This window comes from Columba livia, chromosome 15 (genome assembly GCF_036013475.1).
Source record: "Columba livia isolate bColLiv1 breed racing homer chromosome 15, bColLiv1.pat.W.v2, whole genome shotgun sequence".
NCBI classification, from domain to species: domain Eukaryota; kingdom Metazoa; phylum Chordata; class Aves; order Columbiformes; family Columbidae; genus Columba; species Columba livia.
In genome coordinates, this window is record NC_088616.1 from 6,799,580 (window position 1) to 6,815,867 (window position 16,288).

At 45.2% G+C, this 16,288-nt stretch overlaps 1 protein-coding gene across 5 annotated transcripts in view; it reads right to left on the reverse strand.

Moving 5' to 3' along the window:
• Nucleotides 1-774: 774 nt before the first annotated feature.
• The window catches only part of CARHSP1 (calcium regulated heat stable protein 1), a 32,310-nt gene continuing 16,796 nt past the window's right edge, over nt 775-16,288 (reverse strand). For 4 of the 5 annotated variants that reach the window (XM_065030786.1, XM_021295728.2, XM_065030785.1 and 1 more), the window contains exons 2-4: nt 15,579-15,772; nt 12,800-12,922; nt 775-2,169 (exon numbers count right to left, since the gene is read on the reverse strand). In XM_065030786.1, the coding sequence (XP_064886858.1) occupies nt 2,007-2,169; nt 12,800-12,922; nt 15,579-15,751 (459 nt within the window). In that variant the 5' untranslated portion in view covers nt 15,752-15,772 and the 3' untranslated portion in view covers nt 775-2,006. The remainder of the gene's footprint in view (nt 2,170-12,799; nt 12,923-15,578; nt 15,773-16,288) is intronic. The other variant, XM_065030787.1, reaches the window with a different exon arrangement.

Consider the following 16,288-nt stretch of genomic DNA (forward strand, 5'->3'; position numbering starts at 1 on the left):
GCACAGGAAGGCTGTGTAAAGATGGACAGATTTTAATAGCTACTGCTTTGGCTGCACGTGTGTGTGAAATATCTGATTATTTGGTTACTTAATGCACGGTTGTTTCCTGTATTTGCAGAAAGTTACCTGTGCAAAACATGCTGTACAGGGCCAAACCCTGATGTGTTTTCAGCCTCAAATATAACCAGCTCTGTGCACATACCTGGGTATGTTCAGCTTTTAAAAGCTTTCTAGTCCTGCACAGCCATCGCCAACAGCTGAGGTTTGTCTTCTGCCTCTCATACCTTAATTATTCCGGTAATGCCAGCGAGTTGATATTAAAATGCTTTAAAAAAAACCAACCAAACAAACAAACCCAACACTTCAAAATGCCATCATACAGGTGTGCATCTTCAGGCAGCTGCATTCTCCTCCATCTTTAATGCTAATCATCACCAACACCAGAGTTCAGACTGAAAACAAATAGTAAGGCATTATAAAGGTCACACATCTTGCAAAGGAAGCAGCATGTGATACTCCCAACAAGCTGGAGTGTGGTAAATCTGCCACTACTAAGCCTTGTGGTTAATAAAAAACCAAAACCTGGCTACAGGCTGGTCATTGTCATGCAGTACAGTGTAATACAGGTAAAATGAGCAGTGGCAGCCGTTAGTGACCTCCACCCACCTGTGCTTTCCCCATGTCTTAAGACACATCATGACAGTGAGTGCCTCTTGTTAAATCTGCAAATAGGCAACTGAAGTTCTACTGTTTCACACAATTAACATAAGAATATCATGCCTTATTTTTTTTTTTTTATTTGCAAAGTCAATTAAAATCCACTGTTAGGAACATAACAGAGAAAAAAAACACTTCAATTAAAAAAAAAAAGTGAAAGGCCAATAGGTACAGAACTAATTCAGTTGCACTACAGCTACAAGAAATCTTGCAGAGCCAGGGCACGGGTGACCACATCACATGCTACCAAGCAAGTTGTCCAGGGAAACAGCTGCAGAATCAGGCAGCTGAGCCTGTTAAGTAACCCGCACAGTATTTTACATACGCTCATCTGAACAGCATAAAACGTGCATTTCGGAAGTACAGGTATTCTGCCTGCCCAGTGAAACACCACAGCAGACATTCAGCTATATGCAATCAAGAAGGCAATCTTCAGCTTTGTCTAAATTCAGACACGGTCAGAGGCTATGAAATATCTACTACTTTACAGCTTTATACCACTTACCTTGAGGCTTTTTTTTTTTTTTAGTTTTGGGTTGTTTTCCTTTTTTTCTTATTTTAATACTGGCCTATAAAATCTGTTGCTAATCAACCATCAAGGCACCTAAGTAAATTCACAAACAACCGAGGCTTTAAAACCACAATGCTCCACCCACATGCAGACACGCCGTTAGCAAACAGTGCAGAGGAGGGCACCCAGCCGTGGCCATCGGAGCATGAGCACCAGAGGGAGATTGTCCACCCTGCAGCAGCTGCTCCGTTTGTGAACTTCCTTCCACGAGGAAAACAAATGGCAGCACCGCGCTCCTCTCTCTCACAAGCCGCGGCATCAGGCGCTGTTATCGGCAATAACGTGCTCCAGCCCTTGCAGAGAGCAGCTCCAGGAACAGCTCCGGGGCTGGGCGCCGTGCGGCCGCCGCGGCTGTCTGCGCTGGAACAGCTCGCTCTCCCCCTCCAACCTCGTCCCAGCTCCCCTGGGCATCTGCTGAAATCAGTTCACAACATAAAAGAAAAACCAAACCTTCCCCCCCTTCACCAAGCACACAAACAAGGTCTCTTTAAAATACGGTTTTGGTAAAGACGTTACGCTAGATTTTTTTTTCATTAGCATTTGAATTGCCTTTTTTTTTTTTCCATTCAGGCCAGCTGTAAAAATGGTAATTTTGGCCTGCTTCTGCTTTATTGACAATGCAGTATTTCCTCCCGCACAACACATAAAATACTCTTAGGACAGGTCCCTGCAGGCGGTTGTTGAGCAGTGACGGCGCAGGTGGCACCGCGGGGACACCTCAGGAACTGACCACGTGCCCCGACCAGGTCTCGTGCTTGGTCCCCGGAGCCAGGTGGGTGATCACCACCTCCACCGCCTGCAGCTTCTCGTTCTTCGGAGGGATGGTGCACATCTTGTAGGTGACCTCGTCGCCTGCCACAGGAACGTACTCGCCTTCGATACTGCGGAGGGGAAGCTGCAGTTAATCATAAATGACATTAAAACTCTTACCCTTTTGCAGCTTGTTTACGTTTTTATCATCATGATTATCTTGGCTGCTCAAGATACTTCAGGTTCATTTTATAGAGCCCATCATCTACCAAAGATTGAGGTTGATTTTGGTTGTCTTGCAGAAAAATCCTATGAAAACACTATAAACACCCCCACCCCCTAAAAAAACAAACTAACACACAAAAACAAACACAAAACCCCCACACTCTAATATGCCTTAAAAAATACCCAGTTGAGCCCGGTCTTAGGCAACACTCGCTGGCAGCACTAGAGGGCAGGGCTGACACTCTCCAGTGCTTCCTTTGCAGTTGCGTTTTTAAACTATAGAAAGTGGATTTTTTTTCCCCTTCCTCTCAAACTTCTGAAGCTTTTTCCCCCTTTTTTTCTCTTTTTTCTTTTTTCTTTTTTCTTTTTTTAAAGAAGGATTGTACCACGTCGATCATCGATTTTACCTTTAGGTTACTCCACCATAACATAGTTCCCCTGAGGTATGGAAAAATAAGAGCCCAGGTATGACACAGTGTCGAACACTTCAAAAATTACTTGCTGTGGAAAAAGAGAGTTCTGTGACCATGACACTTCACAGCACAGACACCATCAGAAGATTTCCAAGAGCCGCTCGCTCCTGCCCAGGACTTTGTTACTGCCTGCAAGTCCTCACCTGGAAACAGTGGGAAATGGCAAAAGCGCCATCACCTTCTGTCCACAACTAGGTACTGAAGAAACAGAGAACAGCAAAGGGTAACAGCCTTCCTTGCTTCTACCACTGCGTTCAGGAGGAGAGTTTTTAATAAAAATCCCAGCATGTGCCATGAAAACAGGGAGAGATGCCTTCCAACCCACATTGCCATGACTGCCTGGCAGCAGAAAGGATGCTAGTTTGCCTTTCTTTAAATACACCTACCCAATCCCATGCTCAAGTTCCCCTTCTCTGACAACCTAGGCTCTAGATTTCTTGTTGTTTCAGGGTTTTTTCAGTGTTTCTCAGCAGAATTCGTATTTGTGAACAGATAAAGAGCATTGGGTTTGTTACTTAGCTTCACTGAGAACATACTGGGACCACACTCACACCACCCAGGAATTTTACCCCACAAATGTTTCTGTTATTGCAGGGACCTAAGATTTTAGCAGTGCCCTTCATATCCCCTCTTGTCTTGTGACCCATCATTGTTACGGCTTTTCTATTGCAGGAAAGACTGGCAGGACCGATAGGAGTTAAACACAGTGGTCCTTATTGCCAGTTGCAACTTCACATCAGATGTTGCCTCTCCCCCCAGTTCTGCAAAACTGCTTCAGCTTCACCTCCTGCACAGCCTTGCCCGGCTCTAAGGGCTGTCCCAGCGTCTGCTCCCCCTGCCCCGGGAGCGGGTGCATGGGGCTGTGGCTGGGCAGGAGCAGCCTGGGCTCAGGGACGAGAACGGGGTGAGCAGGCGTGTACAAGGAAAGCTAAAACTGACCCAGAAATTATAACTTCTCCCACAGGAAATCTGGAAGAAAAGTCCATTGTTTGCTAACTGATTGTATCAACATGACATTGAAAATGCTCCTGTATCTAAATATGGATCTAAAACCTGCTACAAGGACTTAAAGGCATTCCCAAATCCTGTGACTTTAAACATATGTCCTTCAGACCTTATTTCCCTGGGCCAAACCCCCACTGAACAGCTGCCTCCAACCACGGCACTCAGACCCAAGAAGGCACGTCCTAAGCTGAACTTTCAGAGCAGTGTCTGGGAAAAGGACAGTAAACTGAAGGTAGGAAAAACAGTTACAGAAAAGTCAAGACAAAGCCTCCTTCATCAGACCTGACAGCCCTTTCCGCCCCATGCAGGCTGATCTGACTGACCTTTATTTACCTTCAAAGTCCCCAGGCCAACCTGCCAGCCCAGCCCTGCACCACACTAGACAGAATATTCAAGCTTCCACATCTAGACTCTGGCCGTGACTGTCCCCTTCATTTAGACCCCACCTTCCCCATTTCTAACAGGTTTAAGATTTCTTTAGGTGTGAAGCGGCTGCACACCCAACACTTGCTGTCCTTTCAGGAGCAGAGATTAATTCACTTTTTTTACTGCCAAAGGAATTTGCCAGCAAATTCTCTGCAGCTTACCCTGACTTCGAAATAGGATTTCAAGCAAGGGTGCGAAGATGCTACTTGTGCTGTCTCAGAGCCTGACAAGTGGACATGAAGCCCCAAGAAGAGACATGAGAAGGTCAAACCATGAGTGAAAACAGGAATGTCATGTAAAAAAGTGACATAGTCTTTCTCACTCAAACCCCGTGTTGCTAAAAAAATGTTGCTACTGAGCTAAAACCACGTTGCCATGAGCAGTAACTTACAACACAACCCATGCAGGATGTCAGTCCCACCTGAGCAAGGTACTGTCTTTCAGTGAAAGGCAATACAGCACAGGCATTCCATCTGTGCAAAGGAATACGGGACTAGCAAAACACAGTGAGCAGAAGCATTTCCCAGCTCAGACGTAATGAACATGGACAATACGAGCCGAAGCGGAAAGTCTCCAGGTACAGCTGAGCCACTGGAACAAGTCATAATGAAACATTTCTTCATGTGGCCTTGAGTGCTGGGACCAGCTGTGGACGGTGTTTCAGCAGCTGGAACTAAAGCAGCGTCTCCTCTTGCCATCCCAGCCACCCACTCCAGCGCCCAGGTATCGCCTCTGGCTCCTGCACAGCAGAGGAACACACACAGCGAGCGGTGAGCTCAGGCTCCGCTTTGCAGGCATGAAACGAAACGGATGCCCTGCCCAGGAAGGGATCTCATGCTTGCCTGATAGGTTTTTTTAACAAACAGGAACCCTACATGTTCTTTAAAAAGCTCCTGTAAAACAGGATGAGATGCAGTTAGCAAAATAAACATTTGAAATCTGCAAAAGATATCAGTAGGTATGGTTAATGTACAAGGAAAGTGGCTCTACACCACCTCCTGAAGCACCAGAGACATGCCAATACACCAAGGCAGTATTTTAAGCTCCTGAAAAACAGAGATAAAGTAGTTACCACTTGAATACTCAAATTCAAGTGAGGAAGGACAGTTGAGTGCTAAAAAAGATGGGTTTTTTGTTGGGGTCAGTTTGGTTTAAATTTAAATATGAATATATACCAGGATGTGTTCTGGTAAGAAAGGAGTTGTAGGTGTCCTGGTGACCAAAGTGGTCCTGGTTTTTCAAGAAATTAAGAACAAGTGAATCATTGCACACACAGACACGATATGACTAACAAACAGAAGGCTGCAGTCAAGGAGAGAAAATGCAAAGGGCCTGCCCCAGGCTGGAGGACACTCTCAGCTGTCACCAAGAGCCACTGCAGCCCTCAGCACCCGTTAGACAGCTGGTTGGAGTACTTACTGTCTACAGCCCCTGCTCTGCACAGGAAGAAAAGCAAAACAAAACATTCGCTAATGCAAATTTCTTATGCTTGAATCATGAGGTTAATTACTCCTGTTCTTCTTCTACATAGATCACATCGGCCCCCAAATGTGTGCACCCAGAAAGGCACTTTTTTCCCCCAGAAAGCACTTCTTACAGAACCGAGCACTATGCTGACAGCATCAGATTCCTTCTTGGTTTCTTTCCTTATCCAAACTAACACTACAAGAGACTGAAGCTCGTAATAAAAACCTCATTCAACCCCAACACGGCTTCTTCTCATCCCTAGTTTGTCTTATTTCTTCCCTTGATGGTTGAGGTGACCTTAGTTCATCAAGACCAGGCCTGTCCTTTGCACAGCTGTCTGAAAAGGTTGTGGCCGCACAAACAGGTCAAATTCCTTTTTCTGCTTTTGGCCTTTCAATGTTTCTGCCACAGATCAAATATTCTTTTATATCCTGCAGCTTTCTGACTACCAGTTACTCTTGGTGCCTACTGACTATGAGATTATTAACCCATTGCCCCCAGTGCACATGAAAAGCAAAAGGACAAAGGTCTTAGTTTGCAGCCGGAGCAGACCTGTTTGTGAACAGTGTTCCCAGCACGGTGTTTGCCCACCAAATGCTGCTCTGGGACAGATGCAGACTTAAGTCCAGCACTGTTATCACTACATGATGCTTAGAAGCAGGAACAAACAACATCCAGATTGTGCAGTACTGCTGGTGGTAAGAAAGAACAATATAACGGCATTGGAATGGAGGCAGAGCCCGACACAAAGCTGCAGGAAGATCCTCCAGCAGGAAACAATTGCCTAAGGAGGGGAATGAACTGGGAAAGGTCAGAGCAAGGAAACTGAGATCTTGGAACAGACTCAGCCTACAACACCCACTCCATACACAAGCTACCTGGATAATTTGGTAGAGGAAGTTAAACACGGGCTTTTTGATGTAATATATTGATTAAATATTTTTAGATCTGTATTCTTTACTTTTACCCTAACTATATCTTAAATGTTGATCTAGAGGAAGGTGGAGATTTTCACTGCTGTTTAAGAGATTGGCATGCATGTTCTATTCAGTATCATGGGTATCTATACATCCAGGAACTTTAAGACACTTAAATTCAGCTAAAAATAGGAAATGCTCTCCTGATGTTTGTGTCAGAGACACAACAGAGCAAGCTTTAGACTATCCAGCAACTCCCATTTCCCAGCTCAGCACCAGTCTGGTACGGTGGAGCATTTTATCCTGCACTATTTTTAGGGAACCGGGAGGTTATTAGGAAATTACCTAAATAAGGAATGTTGTAGTTCTTCCTTCTCAAAGCTGCTATTCATATTCCAGGACTGTAGTTGAACCCCGTGGGACACAGACTAAGTCACATGGAAACATTTTTGAACAAGGGTTTGCAGTGAATTTGGAGCCTTGCCGATCAACAAGCCTGTCATGGATCAACAGGCTGCAGTATCTCATGGGCTCCTTAAAGCTCATTTAACACCTCAACACATCTCCCAGGACACCCCTATTTTTATTAACCAGCAGAACATGATAGAGTAATGAGCCCTATGGCTCGCTCTCTATTTTCAGTAGCTAGTTCGACACCAGGCAGCACACCACGCACCGTGAGGAAGACACCGGTGGTCACCAGAGCCGAGCTTCCCAAGGATGCCTATGTGGACTCAGTCTGAGGTACAGAAGGTACGTGTTCGTGCAAGCATCCAGTCTGGAGCCTCTCACAATAACACCTACTGTTTGCATCTGGAAAGTGAAGCCCAGGGCAGTTGTTTCCTGTGCTCACAAACCACAAAGAACCTCCACCCTCAGGTGGCCAGAGTCATCTTCAATGCCCACTGCCTGTAAGTCTTGGCTTTAACCTATTACAGTTTATATCATTTAGGTGAAAATTCTAGACAGATTTTGCTACAATACAACCATGACTGCAGCAACCTGGCTCTCATGCATGCACCAGTGTGATATGTGAGCCTTCTGAGCCAACTGGGACTTGTGAGGAACCCTCAGAAAAAGGCTATTCATGTTCTATTCATTTCCAGCTCCCGCCTCAAGTAAGATCTGGTGTTCTGCTGTCTCTCCTCCCCACCCCAGATAATCTACTTATTTCAGACACATAACAGATGCAGCAAGGCACCAGAAAGAGAGCACATCAGGAAGGAAGTGTGCAGCCCAAAGCAGGTAACTCATCAAGTGTTTGAAGTATTTTGAAGGAAATCAGAATGCTCAGATTTGGCTTCCCAGCAGCCTCAGAGCAGTCAGCTGCAGACAGCAGAAACTCTGCTGCTGGTGGTTTTCAGAAAAGGCAGAGAGGCTGGAAAGGTTCTTTCTCTCAGCTCAGATTCAGCTCAGTTTGTTTAGAATTATGAGCTAATTTCCAACCATATTGTTACAGTCCACCAGAAGAACAGCATCACAGAAGAGCCAGAAGAAGAGATGAGGCATTAATGCTTTGCAGGAAACTTAGTGATCTGGCAGAAAATCAGGGGAAAGAAAGGAGTGTGAAAAGATGATCTCTCCATGGACATGAAAAGCTCAGAGCCAGCTCCTCAGCGCAGCAGGACGCAGCTGAGCTCCTCCCTGCAGGAAGATGTGGCTGACAGCACATCTCCAGCAGTGCCAGAAACTGGGATGCAAGAGCAGACTGAGATCGTATCCCACCCAGGGGTCCACTGAGAGACCAATTCTGTTCTGCTCAGCACCCCCGAGGCACCAGCACTACAAGCATCCTCTCCTGAGATCACAACACAACGCACAAGCAAAGCACAGCAAACTCAGGATCTCTCCAGGGACCCAGGGGTGCTGCGTGTCAACAACCAGGGGGAGCACAGCATCAGTTCTCCAAAGCCAACACTGAGCACAGGGTCAGGAACCAGCCTGACGGACAGCCCGGAGGCCTCTGCAATGCAGCATTTTCCCCTTCAGAGCCAAGTACAAGCAAACTGCAGAAAACCCACAAGCACTACACACGTTCTTTCTGTTCCATTAAATTAGCTGCTTTTGCAAAATCAAATCTTTAAAAAAAGAAGAGTGCGGTCATTCATTCGTCACTGCTCTCCAGCAAACGACCTCCTTGCCTTGCCCTTGCAGCTATGCAGGCTTCAGGCCAAATCCCAATCAAACGCAAAAGCCCAGAGAGTTTCCATCATGTGCACTGGGAAAGCAGAAGAGTGGGATTCTTACACAGTGCTCTAAAGCACAGCGTTTGCTCTGCCGCTACAGGCACCTACAGCTCACCACCCCTAGGGACCCTTTTGCAAGGCGAGCTGATGGGAACGCCCCCAGCACAAAGTGGGGGACCTCACCCCCCGCAATCCCCTGTCTGCTCCCCAGAAACCTGCCAGCTCTGCAGGAAGAGTGGCAGGAGAGTGAAAACGATCCCACCGGAGCCATCACATCTCAGTAACTCCAAACCAGCTCCTATTTGTAAGAGCTGACTTACTCCCACTACGAACAACAGCGAAGGAGGTAAGATATCAAGGATACAGCTCCCAGCACTGATGCTACACTAACACCATCAATTTGGTGAGAGTGGATCATGATACAGGCTGCTGGAAATGAAAGCACTAACAGTACATGTCACTATTAAAAAAGGTAATCAGGGGCTTTTTAAAAATTTCACTCCAGCAAATGAATTTGCCTTTGCTTCCAGCTTTCCAGAGCTATTATCTGGAATTAGTATCTCAGCAACTCCTCCATCTCCACTCTTGCTATTTAGGGTTTTACATTCACCACTAGCAAGTTTTCTGTTTGGGAGAGGGGTGAAGTATTAAACTGAGAAAAACAAAATCTCACCATATTCAATGAGCTATATAACACAATTGTTTACACCTACTTGAGAAGAAGCATTTGCAGTAAAGACAAGGAGGCAGGACTCACTGCGCAGAACACAGCGGTGAGTCCGTGGCTGTCACCCTCAGCTGCTGGCAGGGGTGTGACAATGTCCTTGCCGTGCTGGGCTCGTGTCTCCCGGCAGGGCTCTGATCTGCCCATCTCCAGTGGCAGTACTGTCACGGTTCAGGGTTTCAGCCACAGATGCTTCACCCACAGACCAACCCAAGAAGGCATTGCCACCACCCACGGCGACTGTCACCAGAGCTGCCACCATGGCTCTACCTACCGTGCCAGGACAGCTCAAAAGGAGATGCGACCACCCACCAGTGTCAGCGTTTCCAGAGAACTCCAGGCTGCCCTGGTTAACCGTACCTTTGTGTACATCTGTACCTAATCAGTTAAAAAGGAGAACTGGCTCCACACTCCCTCATTGAAGTGTAACCTTACAGCTCCCCAAAGCTTAGGGAAGAAAAATATTAATTCCTCAAATTAAATTTTTATATTTAAAATCATATTAATCTGCAAGATAGGCAGCTGATCCCAATGCTCAAAACCTTCACAGATCATCACAGCTCAGTGATGAACACGGAGGAACAATTTATCTCACTGAATCCAAACTGGGGAACCATTTCATCTGTGCTCCTGCAATCCAAGCCCTGAGGCAAAACTGATTCAGGAGAAACAACACCCTTCATTTCACAAACGGATCCCTATACAGCACCAAGACAGATTGATGTCTCTCTCACGTTCAGGTTTAACTGAGTAAAATAGGTAGAAAAGAATTGCGTGATAAACACAAGCAACATCTCAAAACTCACACTACACAAACCAGAGTCATTGGAGTCCCCTGAGCCACAGTGATGGTTACAGAATGCTGCTGCAATAAGCAATTCCCATTAATAAAGAGGAATGTTTCAAATTCACTGTGAAATAAACTGAAATGATAGGCATTATTAATTTGTCTTTCCAGAGCTGCCTTGCGGCAGAATTAAGACAGTGATACCATCATCCTCTAGCAGTAAAAGCTGTTTTCAACAATTCAAATACACACAGAGTAATTAAAGAACACAATGTGCCAAAACCTTCAGCACTTCAATAATAGCACTTTTTACTAACAGGCTGAGGGAGAAACATCAGCTATTTTTGAATTTAAGTTCTGAGATAGCACCTACACAAGAAACATTCAAAACAGTGGCCCGGTCCTGGTTCAATAGAAAAAAAAAATCCTGTTGGCTTCAGAGGAGCAGAATTGAGTGTTAAAAAGTTGCATAAAGCACATCCTTCAGTCCTACAAAATTAATATGAACTAAGCTTGCTAAAACGCTTCTGAAAGAGAAAGGAAAACAGTCTTTGAACACATACATGACAGGCTTTAAGAGGAAAGGCATCATTTACCTGCTGTGGAGGTGGAAGGAGGAGTGAAGTGCTATACTGATAGCAAGGGAGATGTCAGTTAAACATCAGAAACAATGAAGAGCCAGGTCTGTTAATTACAGGAAGAGATCACCCAGGGAAGCAGTGGATCCCCAGCACTCAAACTGCTATGAGTGCGTTGGATAAAGGATCTGTCAGAAAGGCACAGGTGCCTTCCAGCAGAGGAGGTCATCTCTAGGGTTTTAAAAGGGTTAATTGGGCATAACTGAAGAAAATATTACTGAACTAATTGGAAGAGAAAACATAGAGGCAAAAAAGGGCTGAAAATAGACAGTTCTTTAGAAATAATTTATTAGAAGGCTGAGAATTCATGTTTCTGTGAGAGGGCTGTTTTAACTAAACCCTTGTTGATGTAATGGCTGTAACTGTATAGGTCAGACTAGATGTTCACAGTTACATTTTTTAATTGTCATATAAGAAATGTTATTTTTAAGTTATTCAGGGAATAGGGAGAAATTGTGCATGGTATTAGATGAAAGAAAAAGAAGATCTTAAGTAACATTTCCTTGGGTTGAACACATAAACAGACCACTCAGCCCATTTGCACCCACAACTCCTAAAAAGCTTTGACTTGCCAACACCCATCATGCAGTAACATTTCAGCAAACTGGAAGACGACCAGTGTGCTCCTTTCTCCAAGGACACGTGTTATATACACACAAGCAGGAAAGACAGCTGGGGCAACATGAATAATTCTGGTAAGGCTTGTGTTGACTTATCACTGGATAACCACTCCAAACAACAAATAAGGATTATACAGCTTCAACACTCTAAACAACAGGCGGTCTAAAAGCCAGTGATAGATCTAAAAGAGGTTATTGGAGAATAAACATTGAGCAATCTTAATACACACTCTCAGAGAGCAGTTTCAGCCCCCAGGCTTGTCAACAACTCAAATCCGTAACTGTGTGTTAAACCCTGCAGATTGGACAAGCAATAAATAACCAAGACAGTGCAGTACGGAGCGTGAGCTGGATCCCGCGGCAGGCGGGACCTACTGCAACCAGATGTGCTGCGCTGCAAACAAAGCTGAAGTCACACAGCAAGGAACACAAACTGTGCTGGGCTGCCAGGCTGGGTCTGGGACTGCGCCCAATGCTGACCCTGCAGAGGATGCAGAGGGCAGACCAGATAAGCAACTCAGCAAAAGACCAGGGACAAGAGGGCTAATGCAACTATGGGATGTACAGAAAGGGAAACAGAGCAGGAATCTGGATGAGATTTTACCTCCATATAGTGAAAGTATGTGTACTGTGTATTGTTTGAAAATGATACTTAAATTCTACAGCACACTTAGAAAAGAGACTGGAAAGACTTTTAGACTGGAGAAAAAACTCTCAGTGCAAGACTTGAAAAAAGCTTAATCTGTTTGGTTTATCAAGAGGTAGATTCAGAGGTGATGGTTCTCAGTGTGTTCAAGGTAAAAAGCAGAGGTACTAATGAACCCTTTAACAGAGAAAGCTTTAGCTATAAAGTGCTCAAAACTGAAACTACATAAATTCAAGTAAGTAATAAAGTATGACTTTTCTTAACAGTAAAGGTAATTAACCTTAAGTTTAAAAATGGTACAAGCAGAGCAAAGTAAAAGTAGTGAATTTTCACTGTAATAAATCTTTAAAAATGGATACTGCATAGATGACTGGCTTCAGGTACATGCAAGTTTCTGGGTCTGGGCGAAATGGCACAGCTTATTCTGAGAGATTTGACAGGATCTTCTCGTTTTTAACTCAACAGATTTATAGTAATGCAGGAAAGGAACAGCATGATCTACCACTGCCAGTAACATCTGCATAACTCCTCTCTGCTGAGGTAAGGGTGGCAGATTATAAACTATCCTTGCATGTGAAATGTCAAAAGCACTCAGTAATTAAGGCAAACCAAAGTTCCAGCCTTCCTTGGCCACCCAGACGACTTACTCAGAGATGTGTACGAAGATGTCAGCCCCCCCATCCGCAGGGGTAATGAAGCCGTGGCCTTTGGAGCGACAGAAGCATTTACAGACGCCTTTGTAGATGGGACCCTCCGATGCTCTCACAGTTCTGCAAAAGAGCGCACAAGAAGAATGGTTCATTGCTGAGCACGGATGCGACCAGGTGTGTCAGAGCACACTCAGCAAACGGGCACAATGGTCCAAAACGCTTACTCCCAGTGAGCAACTGCTTACTACTCAGTTTCATACACTGCACATGTTTTGCCCGTAGCCCTTTTAAGGGAGGTAAAGATAATGAAGATGTCTGCTAGCATTATAATCCATCAGTTGCCATCTCAAATCCATCTGCTGTATCACTCTGCCAAATTTTCTGGTTAGACACTCTACTAAACATAAACATCTTATACCTTTCGTGAGTTCAGGAGTGCACCAAGGTGTTGTATGCACTTTCAGAAATTTAACAGTAAATGTGTGCATGTAGTATTAAGAGAAGGTAGTGCATAGACAGGTACAAATGTGTACACATGTATGTATGTATACGCACACACACATCTTTTCTGCATGCATGCCTATCATTATCCTGCCAGACTAGGATCCAGTGAAGCCAATATTCCACCTCCCACTGACCCAGCAGGTTTTCAACATCTTAACAGGTTTTACGCAGAGGCATTACTAGATCAGGACCTTGTAATGCCATGGCTATTCAGTAGGTTGCTTCTGTGCTAGAAGAGGATTTTGGAGCAATTCCTCAAACTTAGTAAGTGACTGTGTTGCCATTTGGTTATATGCATCATGGCAACTCTGACATCACTTTCCCAACTATTAAAAGTTTACTGAAGTCCAAATAAAATCACTAAAAAATGTGGTAATAGCTCTGGTCCTTGAGTCAAACTAACACTAACGAAAGACAGCTGAAAGTGCTAAAGAAAGAAGAAATCTTCATTAAATCCCTTCTTTTCCAGCTCTATAAAGCTGTCAACACACCTGACCCCACAAGTGCTTGTTACACAGAAATGTACTCACTGCCCTAAATAAGCCATTAAAGTTCAGCTGCATCTTTCAAGCAGATAAAGCCCCACACTTGCAATGAACCAAAATTAAATAATCCTACTGAGTAATAAGCCACAGCCTGTCACGTTCATCTTTTCTATACAACGGTGGGCCCAGAACTCACCTAGAGCTTCCCTTGTTTGAAGAGGACACTAAAAAAATAACAAAAATTTAGAGCTGTTTTGATTTTCAGGGCAAACAAATACAACAGAATGATTCCCAACTTAATTAATGAGTAATGAACTGTGGAAGCCAAATAACAAATTCTTCGGTTTTGTAAGAACCAGGCTAGGATAAGCAGCCAAGAAGAATTACAAAAGTTCATTATTAGCACTGCTCTGAGGAAAGCTGGCCTGGAATTCCTTTTCAAGGGCAATGCAAATTATCAAGTCAGTTCATAGAATCATTTTGGTTGGAAGAGAGCCTCAATATCATTGAGTCCAACCGCTAACCCAACACTGGCACTAAACCATGTCCCTAGGAACCTCATCTACACGTCTTTTAAACCCCTCCAGGGATGGTGACTCCACCACTTCCCTGGGCAGCCTGTTCCAGCGCCTGACAACCTTTCCCACAAAGAACTTTTTGCTAATATCCAATCTAAACCTCCCCTGGTGCAACCTGAGGCCATTTCCTCTCATCCTATCTCTTGTTACTTGGGAGAAGAGACCAAACCCCTCCATGCTATAATCTCCTTTCAGGTAGCTGTAGGCAGTGAAAAGGTCTCCCCTCAGCCTCCTTTTCTCCAGGCTGAACAGCCCCAGCAATGGCTTGACTGCAGCTTCATGACATACCCTCAGATACTGATTCAAAGGCCACCAAGATTAACGAAGCAGCCCACCTTGCCTTCTGCAGGTCAACACCTCACTGGGAGACCCATCACAGGCACCGGGAAGCTTTTGCAATGGCCAAATCTTGCAACACCGTCCTCTGCTGCTGCGCTGCGAGAAGTGCCCGTTGGGCAGGGGACTCCCAGGAGCCTGCATGGCACCATGGGGTCACAGGAAAGCCAGCTCTGCTGCAGGATCGCTACCTCAAATAACTACCAACAGCAACAAACCTCGTCCCATTTTACGGAAAACCTCATATAATCTTAGAGAAACAGAGAGATCAGAGTTCATACCCTGAAAAACAACATATTCTTTTACAGGTCTACTGAGGCAATCCTAAAATGGAGATATGAAAGCTGAATAGGAAAAGGGAATGAGCCTTCTGAAAAGTGGCAGGGTCATGAGCCACCCCTAAAATATAACCTGGCTGATGGCAGAACCATACCCACAGTGAGATCTACTCCAGTGCTTGAGGGGCGGTGAGAAAAGAGATCATGCTGAAGGAGGATGTGGAGCTCATGAAGAAACACAAACAGGAACCGGTCCTGAGAGCCGGTGTCTGAAGTGAAGCAAAGCTTCTGACATGGAACTCTGTTTTGAAACATCTCAGTGTATTTTCTCCTGCCTGTAAAACTTGGGTCTTAAAGAGTGGAAAATCTTTGATCATCCTTTACACAAATGGAGCATTGAAAAACTACAGTCAATTTGGACTTAAAGTCCAGTGGCATCAAAATTTATTAGAGAAGAGATAACAGTAAAACACCAAAGCCTCTTCCAGATACAGCTGTCCCCCTGACTCTCCACCTCGGCAGAGGGCCAACCAGAGGGCTGCCCAAAGGCAGCCACCTGGTTGTGTCTGTGAAATGCAGGTTTCCCAGTACTCACGCTGAAAACGTCCTGGTCCGCCGGGTGGGCAGCGGGCTGGGGATGAGATACCCTCTCATGGGCGATGGGGAGCGGTCTCTGGCCCTGCGGTTCTCAGGCAGATGGAGAGAACCGGGTGAGGGTGGAGAGGCGGAGGACTGCTGTGAGGCGGAGGGAGCGGGCTCAGAAGACATTCCTGACGCCTGAGAAAAAACCTAGAGAGAGGAAGAGATCAGACTTAGTCCAAAATGAGAATTGTCATAAAAGCCACAAATTCTTCAGCTGATGATTTTGTAAGAATATGACTCACTTCCTGCAGACATACACATGGACACAGTTGCACCAAAAGCTCCCGCGAGTTCATTTTTTTTAAAGTTTATTTTTAAATCTCACGGCTTTTGTAAGTTGTAATAGGAAGCTCCACTGAAAACAAGTCACTCCACGACTAACACGTATTTGCTGCTCCTGCCTCACTGGCAGGCAGCGGCTCCTGAAGCAGAGCTCAGCACCAGATACTGAGTGCCCCACACAGATCCCAGACAGATGGGGTCTGGCCACAGACGGCACAGAAGAGCCCCCTGCATCTGCACACAAACACATGTGGCGAGAAAGAAACACTGAAAGAAAAAATGCTGAAATAAAGGCTGCACCTCCACAGCTGGAGGTTAGTTCTGCTGTGCAACCTCTGATGCTAACTTCATTGCTACTGCTCAGCCATTAGCACAGCTCTG